The sequence below is a fragment of the Leptodactylus fuscus genome, chromosome 2 (genome assembly GCF_031893055.1).
Source record: "Leptodactylus fuscus isolate aLepFus1 chromosome 2, aLepFus1.hap2, whole genome shotgun sequence".
NCBI lineage: Eukaryota > Metazoa > Chordata > Amphibia > Anura > Leptodactylidae > Leptodactylus > Leptodactylus fuscus.
Window position 1 is genome coordinate 222,557,601 of NC_134266.1, and position 11,839 is coordinate 222,569,439.

General features: G+C 42.6%; 1 protein-coding gene across 1 annotated transcript; it reads right to left on the reverse strand.

Moving 5' to 3' along the window:
- Positions 1-1,159: 1,159 nt before the first annotated feature.
- LOC142193857 (glycoprotein-N-acetylgalactosamine 3-beta-galactosyltransferase 1-like) lies at positions 1,160-5,745 on the reverse strand. Its single transcript, XM_075262870.1, has 4 exons — positions 5,596-5,745; positions 4,973-5,146; positions 2,500-3,155; positions 1,160-1,662 (listed from the first exon to the last, which is right to left on the reverse strand). The coding sequence occupies exons 2-4, from the start codon at positions 5,130-5,132 to the stop codon at positions 1,411-1,413; spliced, it is 1,068 nt and encodes a 355-aa protein (XP_075118971.1). The 5' UTR covers positions 5,133-5,146; positions 5,596-5,745; the 3' UTR covers positions 1,160-1,410.
- Between the last annotated feature and the right edge of the window lie 6,094 nt (positions 5,746-11,839).

An 11,839-nucleotide genomic window follows, 5' to 3' on the forward strand; every position in this document is an offset into this window, starting at 1 on the left:
ATGTCATCACTCGATGGTGGCACGGGACTGGCTTAATGAATACACCAGTAACCTCAAGACCCTCGATTGGCTCGCCTGACCTAAACCCCATAGAGCTTTTATGGGATGCTGTGGATAGCAGTGTCCGCTCCATGGACCCAGCACCAACTACACAGGCGCAATTGTGAGCTGCAGTGAAGACTGCGTGGATCAATAACCTTCCAGAACTCTTCCAACACCTCGTGGAGTCCATGCCTTGTCATCTTGTTATCAGGGCAGTTATCAGGGCTCGCGGAGGGACGAACCGCTATTAATAGCACATCCAGTACCTTCCCATGACTTTTGGCCACTCAGTGTACGCATCACCACCTGCAGTGATACTAGTTATCTTCTTATTAAGTTATTCATTCACCTGGCACTTACAGAACGTTCAGTCTATTTCTCTCTTCTGGCTGTGACTCCTTTTATTTCAAGCAGCAAAATACATAGGCACTGTGATAGTACATAGATTGTAAGCTCTTGCAAGCAGGGCCCTCACTCCTATTGTTTGATATGTTTATTTCTTTGTCACATTGTAATATATAAGAAGCTCATTGACAGTTCCCTTCTGTTTAATCCACTCCTTAGGCCTGGTTTACATCTGCATTTGGTAATCTGTTTGGAGAGTCTGCATGCGGAACCCCCCTAACGGACTACTGAACGCATTGACAAAAGAGGTGAACTTATGAGAGCTCACGAATCTCATTGACTGTAATGGTCCGTATACTTTTCGTGCAGTGTCCACATGGAACATGCGGACAGAAAAGTGCTTCATGATCTACTTTACTGTCCACATAACTTGTGTGGAGCCTGTGCTGAAAGCACACGGACCCCATTATAGTCTTTGGGCTCCATGTTCTTTCACTGCATACTGCTTATCAATGCGCTCAGTAGTCCGTTTGGGGGACCCCATGCAGACTCCCTGAACGGATTACCGAACACAGATGGGAACAGGCTTAATTTGGCTTAAAAAAACACAGTAAAATCTGCAACAAAATAAAAATGCTGTGTTTCCGTAACATGGGGTCTGAGCCTTAAAAGTTCTCAGCACTTGGTCCAGAAAAGTGTTCTAAACTTGCTGAGTTGTATTCACAAACCCATATTTGCACAAATGCATCTATAAATATACAGAATGGTAGCCCCAAGATGTAGCAGACGTTAAAGCCTACATTATGGCCAGAAGAGTGTATGTCATAGTGCAGTCATATTCAATGAATAAGTCGTGATTCCTGAACGATAAGAGTTAAACCGTAGGCAGACGAGCAGTCTAGTTTATAATGTCAGTCATAAGAAGAGCATATCCCGCCTGCAGGTTGATAATCCTCATAAAAATCATCACACAAAAATACTGAGCTGTGACTTTAAAAACATCGCCGTTGTTAACCCTATTAGCTAGAGCAGAGTCGGAAGCTTTGAAGAATTCTGAACTTCAGTCCAAACTTGGTGTACAGTAGATGATACATTTATATTAGATTTACTTGTAATTTGTCGGATTTTTCTGTTGGCAAACATTGACAATTGTGGCTGATACCTATACTGGTATCCATATGGTCTCAGATGATAGGTAAAATATTCCAACGTGTGCATTAGTTCTGCATTAACATAATGGAAGGATATAGCCAGGTCTGAGCAACATTGGGATCCCTGATGAACACAAGAAAACAATAGGATTAGTATCACTTCATCAAAGTACATATGTGCAGTGTATATGTGTATAAGAATCATCTTATCATATACGTTCTACTAATGGGTGAGTGGAAAAGAACAAAAAGTTATGCTAGTTTCATCCATCAAGATACATCGTACATTACAGAAACCCTGCCAAACAGTAATGAATCACTAAAGTGAAAGACTTAAAGGGGACCTGTCACATTGGAAATGCTGTCCAATCCACTGACCTGCAAAGGGCAAATTTACTAATGAAATCTGGTGCAAATTGAGCTAATAAGGTGGTGTACAAGCACTGCACCAAATATTAATGGTCTTAGAATTTTTTTACAATTCTCCGTGTCCCTGATTTATACAAGAGCCCACCCATCCATTTTATGGTGAGAAGCAGGGAGAGGATTTTTCCTGGCAGTCGCAAAAAAGGGGGAGGGTGGTTATAAATAAGGAAAAGGAAGTGGATTTCGAGTTGAAACTGAACAGAAACCACACGGTCCTCATTATAGTCTATGGGGCCCCCGGGTTTCCTGAGGTAACCGCTTTTATAGGTGGATTAGGTTTCCGTTCGGTGATCCCCAAGCAGATCCACCAAACGGAAACCCATGCACAGATGTGAATCAAGCCTAAGAAGTCATTGAACTGTCTATGTATATCTAGTGTTTAACTTCTGATGACACCCAGGCTATGGTTTAAAGGTCAGTACAGATAAGAAAATTCTGTATCTCCTGCTGTCAATATCACATGGCTTCTATTTTTATAAGGGAAAGACAATCTGGGCTGAGTCTTGCATTATGCTTACAACATTCACTTTCTTACCTCAACAGCAGGATAGAAGCAATAATCTATATACTCTTCTGAAAATTTACTTGTTAAGTGAAAATCTGGAGGATATGGATGGAAAGTCTCCCTTTCTTTTTCATCTCTAGTGTCACCAGGCACAACTCCCATTGTCTCCATACAGTGTCCAAGTTCTAGGTCTTCTACCGCAGACCTGTGAGTGCAGTTACCTGCACGAAATCCTTCCACGAATCGTCGTAGAGACTCTTTACTCAGTACATAGCCTGCTCCGCCGCTCATGTAGCCCTGCTTAACAAATAGCTTGAAGCGTTTACCAAAATAAATCGGCTGATCAGATGTATAATTAGAAAGCATAAGCCGCAGGTTCTCCAGCACTACATAGGTATCATCATCTGCTTTTAAGAACCAGTCCGCTTGATCCAAGTAATGCTCATGTAGGTACTGGAAAGCTCTAATGGTCTTCCAATAGAGCTGACTTCTGCCTTCTCTAGTGCCCAGTCCAATTGTAGGAAACTCATCATTAGTAATGGAGCTCATGAACAAAGTTACATTGCAGTGACGTGTCCACGAATATTTTAAATGACGTGCTTTAGCGTTCAAGTTACTTGGTGAGGTCATGATCCAGCATAGCACTCGGACTTTGTGTTCCAGATTTTGGCTTATACTACTGTTATCTGCAAATTCAAATACAGAGAAAATAAATTACATCTGATGGTTTATAGCAGAAAACTACAATAAGTCAGGTACGCAAAGGTATTGCTAACTAAACAGTCAATAATATATAGTTAAGACCCTGTTCACATTACATTTATGATGGACATACACGGTCTACCAATAAGTATTTGGACATCTGTGGTAGAATAGAAAAACACCATTTATTCCTATTCAATAGTTGGTAGATCCCAGCAGATGCTTCCTTACGGATGGTATTGAGCGACACAATACTCCGGATGCCTGATGTTACTCTTGGTGTATGTGAGCCATCGGACGGGTGTGGTTTCTCTAGCCAGCACCTGCCGGTCTCTATCTCCCAGTTTTGGAAGTCTGCCGACTCGGGGCACATTCCGACAATCACTGTTCAACTTCCACTTCGTAATCGCATAGGCCACTGTCGATTTTGTGTAATTCAGTTCGCTTGCTACGTCCCTTAAAGAGGACCTTTCATCAGATCGGCACATGCAGTTTTATATACTGCTGGAAAGCTGACAGTGCACTGAATTCAGCGCACTATCGGCTTTCCCGATCTGTGCCCGGTGTAAAGCGCTATCGGTCCCGGGACCGTAGCGCTTTAGTGTCAGAAGGGCGTTTCTGACACTTAGTCAGGGACGCCCTTCTGGCCCGCGGCGCCTATCGCGCTGTAGAGTGTGAGCGGGGAGGAACTCCCCCTCCCTCTGCTCACACAGCTCGTCCATAGACGAGTATTATCAGGAGCGGGAGGGGGGAGTTCCTCCCCGCTCCACAGTACAGCGCGATAGGCGCTGCTGGGCAGAAGGGCGTCCCTGGCTAAGTGTCAGAAACGCCCTTCTGACTGTAAAGCGCTACAGTACCGGGACCGATAGCGCTTTACACCGGGCACAGATCGGGAAAGCCGTATATTCCAGGAGTATATAAAACTGCCTGTGCCCGATCTGATGAAAGGTCCTCTTTAAGGATCCACCATTTCTGTGGTACCCCACAACTACTCCTCTCTCAAAATTGGACAACTCTGCACTTCGTGGCATCTTGCATGCGACTAATGCCAATGCTGTTTCCTATTTAATGGCGGAAGGCGTGACATACATTATGACCGCAGATATCTTCGTTTGCATGGCTATCCAAATACTTATTGGTAGACAGTGTATAGCATGTATGTCAGGAAATGAGACATGGTAACTGCTACTTTGTCTGTATTGCTGCTTGTAGTCTCTCCATCTTGGGGAAAGCAAACTAACTAAAAGGGAAGAGTGAATGGCTCTCCTCCAAATACATGCCCTGAAACAGAACGCAGTCTTAAATATTACCATATACTGCATGCAAAGTATTGCTAAAGTGGAGGACAGGACTATGTGAGCAGCGTAACTTACTGTAAGTCTTTAATGTGGGATAAGTGGAATTGGAGGCATTAAATGTCCATCACAACCAGTAGGATGAGATAGATCTTGGAACTAAATTCAGTATTGAATGCAACCATGCAAAGTATTATTATAGAGGGAGATGGCAATGTCTATACAGGAATAGGTTGCATCTGTTGGTTGGAGGCATTATGAGTACATTGTAGGTAGGATAAATGATAAGTGTCCATTGTTGTAACAGTCATCCATCATGAAAATGGGAGCCCATGTCCCTCTACTGTATGCAGAGCACCAGTTTTGCATGCCTGCTGCTTCGCCATTCACAGTCTATGGGACTAAAGAAGGTAGTTGAGCACTGTTCCAAGTTATCTCTGTCATTCCCATATACTATAAATATCCATAACTATTTATTAGCTTCAATAAGAACAAAAGGTTTCTACCTGGTTTTGGCATTGGCTTCAAGTTTTTTGATCTCCTGCTTGACAATTCTTGCCTGTCATTTTCTATTGCATATTCGAAAAGGAAGAATGTGATAAGGTATCCAATAAGCAATCCCGATGTAAACTTCTTCCATGTCTTTCGAGTACAACATAACCCCATGATAGACTGGCTTTCTGGAATTAAGTAAATGAAAAAAACCAAAAAAAAACAAACAAAAAACAGCATTATTTATCAAAGTGACATGAACATGTCAGATCATTCAACCAATACGACAGATAATGAGCTTTTTAATTGGTATTCTGTGTACCTTTATTTATACCTCTTTTGCCCCATCCTATATAAGCATCACATATGACAGTCTGATATGTAAATATGTAGAAGACATAAACACAAGTTGATATATTACCAGGTATATATACCCACCCACTTACTGTATGTAATCTTTATACAGTGAGTTCCCTTCCCCTACCGATCTTGTGGCACAGTGCTTCAGCGCCACAAATCATACACCACCATAAGAAGTGAATTTTCCCTGGGTTTCCCTCGCAGTTTGCAGAAAACTAGTATTCCTTCTGTATCAGTGACAGGTGATGACATAGAACTGCCCATTACATCAACTTACCCAAGGGATAAACAGGGCAACCAGCTCAGCACTTTTCTGGTGCTCGTGGGAATCAGACCAAAGAAGCACACAACTCGCAGGTCATAGTTTACCCCAGGGACCTTAATGAGATACTCCGCAGATGCATGGCTTTACAAGGTAGCTCATAGGGCCCAGTTAACCGACTTTTCAGGCAGCAGGGAGTCTCCGTCTCACACAGTAGCAGTCTGAAATGACATTTCCGCACAGATAGTATCAGAATACCAGACTGACCAAACTCGCCACAAAGCAAAGTAAAAACTTTTTAGGCTAAGGCTCCATGTTGCGGAAACGCAGCTTTTTTTTGGTGCAGATTTTGTAGCGTTTTTTTTTTAGCCAAAGCCAAGAATGGCTACAACATGAATGGTAGATAGACACGTGGACGAAATTGTTGGTATCCCTCGTTGAATGAAAGAAAAACCCACAATGGGCACAGAAATAACTTGAATCGGACAAAAGTAATAAATAAAAATTCTATGAAAATAAACAAATGAAACTCAGACACTGCTTTTCGCTTCCACAGAATTTTTTTTTTTAATTAACTAAAACTCATGACACAGGCCTGGACAGAAATGATAGTACCCCTGAAGATAATGTGACTAAAGGGACATGTTAAATCTCAGTGTGTCCACTAATAAGCATCACAGGTGTCAACAATTTTGTAATCAGTCAGTGGGCCTGTATATAGGGCTACAGATAATCCAGGTGCTGTTTGGTGACATGGTGTGCACCACACTCAACATGAACCAGAGGAAGCGAAGGAAAGAGTAGTCTCAGGAACTTAGAAAGAAAATTATAGACAAGCATATTAAAGGTAAAGGTTAGAAGACCGTCTCCAAGCAGTTTGATGTCCCTGTGACTACAGCTGCACATATTATTCAGAAATTTAAGATCCATGGGACTTTAACCAACCTCCCTGGATGTGGCCGAAAGAGGAAAATTAATGACAAATAAAAGAGACAAATAATACGAATGGTAACAAAAGAGCCCAGAAAAACTTCTAAAGATATTAAAGGTGAACTTCAAGCTCAAGGAACATCAGTGTCAGATCACACCATTCATCGTTGTTTGAGCCAAAGTGGACTTCATGGTAGACAACCAAGGAGGACACCATTGTTGAAAACAAATCAAAAAAGCAAGATTGGATTTTGCCAAACTACATGTTGACAAGCCACAAAGCTTCTGGGAGAATGTCGTATGGACAGATGAGACAAAAATCAAACTTTTTGGCAAGACACATCAGCTCTATGTTCACAGACGGAAAAACAAATCATATCTTGTAAAGAACACTGCCCCTACTGTGAAACATGGAGGAGGCTCTGTTATGCTCTGGGGCTGCTTTGCGGCATCTGGCATAGGGTGCCTTGAATCTATGCAGGGTACAATGAAATCTCAAGACTATCAAGGGATTCTAGAGAGAAATGTGCTGCCCAGTGTCAGAAAGCTTGGTCTCAGTTGCAGGTGATGGGTCTTGCAACAGGACAATGACCGAAAATACACAGCTAAAAACCTTGACCTAAATCCTATTAAGCATCTTTGGAAGGAGCTGAAACATGCCGTGCGGAAAAGGCCCCTTCACCTCCGAGACAACTGGAGCAGTTTTCTCATGAGGACTGGGCTAAAATACCTGCTGAGAGGTGCAGAAGTCTCACTGACAATTACAGGTATCATTTGCTTGCAGCGATTACCCCAAAAGGTTGTGCAACAAAATATTAAGTTACAGGATCCATCATTTCTGTCCAGGCCTGTTTCATGAGTTTGCTTTTCGCTTCAACAGAATTTTTGGTACTATTCCGTTATCGGGCCAGCAGCAGCGCAGTTCAGCAGCAGCTTTCGGGACAGCAGTTCAGCAGCGGGAATTACAATGACATCCGAGGACTGCTGGCCCGATGCTTGTGCCCAGTAACCAGTACATCGATGACCCCCCTCCCCCATCCTTCTCCTCCTGCCAGTGCTGCCCCCCAGCTCTCCTTACATCTTCCCCGTACCCTCTCCCCGCCACACGACTAGGCCTCACCTCAGCGCTAGTACCGAGACCGAAAGGAAAGACACCGGGGCTCAATCCAGGCCCTGACAAGAAACACGCCGACTATAGGAACGGTGAGCTACAGCGAGCCGGAGGGACAAACTTTCTGCAGCGTCCGGCGGCTATCTAGTAGCATTCATTGCTCAAGATTTACGGTGAGGCCTATTACAGGGAGAGGGTACGGGGCAGATGTAAGAAGAGCTGGGGGGCAGCACTGGAAGGAAGAGGAGGATGAGGGCATCGATCGATGTACTGCCTACTACACACAAGCACGGCCTCTATCATCGGGCCAGCATCGGCTTAGTCATGTGGCGGGGAGAGGGTACGGGGTAGATGTAAGGAGAGCTGGGGGGCAGCACTGGAAGGAGGAGGAGATGGAGGGGGGGTCATTGATGTACTGGCTACTGGGCACAAGCATCGGGCCAGCAGTCCTCGGATGTCATTGTAATTCCCGCTGCTGAACTGAACTGCTGTCCCGAAAGCTGGTGCTGAAATGCGCTGCTGCTGGCCCGATAACGGAATAGTACCGAATTTTTTTTTTTTTAAATAAATGTCTACTTTCATTTGTTCATTTTCATAGAATTTTTATTTATTATTACTTTTGTCAGATTCAAGTTATTTCTGTGACCATTGTGGGTTTTTCTTTCATTAAACGAGGGACACCAACAATTTTGTCCACGTGTGTATATAAAGTACTTATACATCTCCTTTTTGTTCAACCCATTCCTGGATTTAGGTTAAAAAAAAACACAACAAAAAAGCTGCATTTCTGCAACATGGGGCCTCAGCCTTAAGGATGGTTTTCCCACCCTGATGTTACAGATAAGTGACAATAACAGAGCATATAAGAACACAGCAAAAACACATAGAAAATACATATACACAACAGCACACAGGTCTATCTTGAGTGGGAACCTGTGTCAGTCACACACTTAAGGCTTATCCTGTGGAATGGGAGCACTCACCACCCAGCTGCTCAGGATATATCATTGATACCAAACATTCTCCTTCTCCAAAAGTTTTCCCTGCTAAAGGCATTTGGACATGAACGGGACAAGTTCAAACAACTGACAAGAACAAGTTCCTTGGCACCAAGAAGCATTTTCTTAAACTGGTATAACTACAGACGATTACACAAGGGCGGTGTCATGCCTCCAGCATCATGATCCTTGGCTCTGTATGGTGCGGCTCACACACTGTGTCTGCATTATCCTCTGTAGGTGCTAGCTGTATATACAGCTGATATCTAGGCCTAACTCACAGGAGTAACAAGAACTCCACCTCTTAGGGTGCACTTACACTGAGTATACGCTGACTGATTCTGAACGTTAAAACAAGTTCAGAATCAGCGCGTACAAAGCAGATCCCATTCATTTCAATGGAAGCTGGCATACGAGCGCTCCCCATTGAAATGAATGGGCTGCTTTTTTCCCTATTGGTTTCAATGTGATATGCGCGTATGCCGGCTCCCATTGAAATGAATGGGATCTGCTTTGTACGCGCTGATTCTGAACGTGTTTTAACGTTCAGAATCAGTCAGCGTATACTCAGTGTGAATGCACCCTTAGATGTAAAAGTAGTCAGAGTTGACCTCAGTGCTCACTCCTTCACCCATTTCGCCCACCTATTGTGATGCAATTGCAGGTTGCTATGAGGTTTCAATCACAGTCAAAGTGCTAACAATGACCTCAAGGTTTGTCATGTATGGATGGCCATCCCCAGGGCATAAATGGCAGCCTTTCAGATTTTCAGTATCAGATACTAACACCGCAACACAGTAGTATTGCAACGTATTATGAGAATGACCAGGAGACCGGATGTTTAAGTCCCCTACAGGGACTTAGGAAAAAAAAAAGTCGAAGAATGTGACAAGTGTTTGAACAATACATTAAAATTCAGACTTGTCCAATAAAGCAAACACATTTAGGCCGGGGCCCTACAGTACGGAAATCGCAGCATTTTATAGTACAATCAAAAGTGGATGGAATTGACGCAAATCCCATGCCCACTTTGCGGTAAAAACCGCCATGCGGACACGCAGAACCGGCGCTGTTTTGGAAATCTCAATATGTCAATTATATCTACGGAAATGCTGGCGGTTTTCTCATAGATATAATTTTAACAGAAAGTCCTCAGAGGAAAACGTCGCAAACTTTCTGTTTAAAGCACTGCGGGACGAACAGTGATGCGTTGCCGCCACATTTTTTCCCGCAGTGCTTTATTGCTGTGGGATGTCTCGTGGGAACTGGGCCTTTGGCAGTGGGGTGGAGAAAACTGCCAAATGCCCTCACACAGTATTGCAGATGAGAATATAATGCTGGGGTATTACAGAAAAACCTTTTTTAAAAATAATGTTTTTATTTTCCAAAGTAGAGAAAAAAAAACCCAATCATAATAACCTGCAGAATAAAGTCATATCATTTATTCCATATGTGCATGCCAATAAAGAAAAAAAAATGGCGCAGTTGCTGTTTTTTTTTTTCACCCCATCCGCCTCCAAAATTTATACAACGTTATACAACACATTATATGTACCCCAAATGGGGCTAATTAATCTACAATTCGTCTCATCAAAAGTAAACCCTTCAGCTATAAAAATTTTAAAAAGTTATGACTTTTCGGGAGAAGAATAACCCCCATTGGCAGACTCTGCTGTATTGGAGATACAATGGGAGAAGTTTACAAAGACACTAGTCTTCATATCCCTGTGCTGGTGGAAAGTGCACCTTATTTATAACAGAGCACACCCCCTCCTCATAAATCAGCGGCACTCCCAGCAGGGTCATACGCCTACACTGAAATCTACATAGCACATAACTGGCGTCCATTTCAGACATCATTTCCACCAGTAAACTGTCAAAAGTTATCATAAATCTGATGGGGCTGGTGTTTTTAGTAAACCCCTTCCCACTCGACACCAAAATAATATGTCACGCTGTTTGTATAATTAACTCTCAGTGCTGTAATAGTATGGCACTATTCAGTAGAAGGCACAGGAACTATACCCACTATATGGATTCTGGGTCCCGGCTGTATTACACAGAAGGAACCTGGGACTACCCGCCGTAGCCCCTCAAATGCTGTGATCAGTAGCAATCATGTCATCTGGGTAGATAGTGGGCAAGCATCTTCCCTTCCATCCCCTCCTGTCCCCCAGAATGAAATCACAGGATCCAAGGGGCTTCTATGGCAGCTAGGAAGCCAATAAATGGCCTCTTAGCCTCCCTGTAAAGGCAGCCATGTATAATGTACTGCCTCACATTGTACAGGGGATCAAGAAATGTTAAAAAAAGCCCTTTCCAATAAAAAAAAATAAAAGAATAATGTAAACAAAAAACATACATATTACGTATCCGTGTGTGTGTAAATCTGCACTATCCAAAAATAGTGTTACTTTACCCGTACAAAACAATAAAAACACAATGTGCAAATTAATTTGTTAGTTAAAAGTAATATATAGTGATCAAAAATGCAAAAAAAATTGTACCAATGATAACTAGAACTTGTCCCACAGAGAAAGAGCCCTCACAAAGCTCAGTGACCAATGAAGTAAGAAAGTTATGGATGCAAGAATAAGATGCAAAATGTTGTATTCAGTAATAGAAATATGGCACAGCCGTAATCGTAATGGCCCGACAGAAAAAAATGGCCATTTCATTTATAATACAGTGTAAAATATAAAAACAAAACACAAAAAAGACAGAACTAAACATCGTTTTTCACACAGATCCCCCAAATGCATTAATGAAAGCTAATCAGAACATTATACGTACCCCAAAGTGGTATCAACTAAAAGCATAACTTGTTCATATCATAAGTTAGGAATTTTGGAGAAAGGAGATGGAAAAAGATGAAAAACGTTGGCGAGCCCGAACAGTCGATCTACACCGCAACCTTAAGAAGTTAATAGCCAGCTGTAATTGCTCATATTCTAATTAACAAACAGGTTCTCCATGTTTGTTCACATGACTTCCCATACCTAGCCGCTCACAAAACTTTGCATAAGACAATAGTACAGTGTGTGTTCCTAACACACAGGGCTGATGCTAGCTTGCCAGCTGCCTGAATGAAAACGTACATGAAGCCCTCACCGTCTTGCACAAATAAACAGCTTTCCTTAGTTGTTCTCATAAATAGTACAATCATTCGATACACATAAATAGTGCCGCTATACCAAACTATAGTGTATTAAAATTTGGA

Excerpts from the sequence above, each read along its gene's own strand:
- LOC142193857 (XM_075262870.1), bottom strand. The coding sequence starts at position 5,132 with ATGGGGTTATGTTGTACTCGAAAGACATGGAAGAAGTTTACATCGGGA. Across the intron at positions 3,156-4,972 it reads GAAGCCAATGCCAAAACCAG|ATAACAGTAGTATAAGCCAA; the intron begins GTAGAAACCTTT and ends TTGAATTTGCAG. Across the intron at positions 1,663-2,499 it reads GCTTCTATCCTGCTGTTGAG|GGATCCCAATGTTGCTCAGA; the intron begins GTAAGAAAGTGA and ends TGTGTTCATCAG.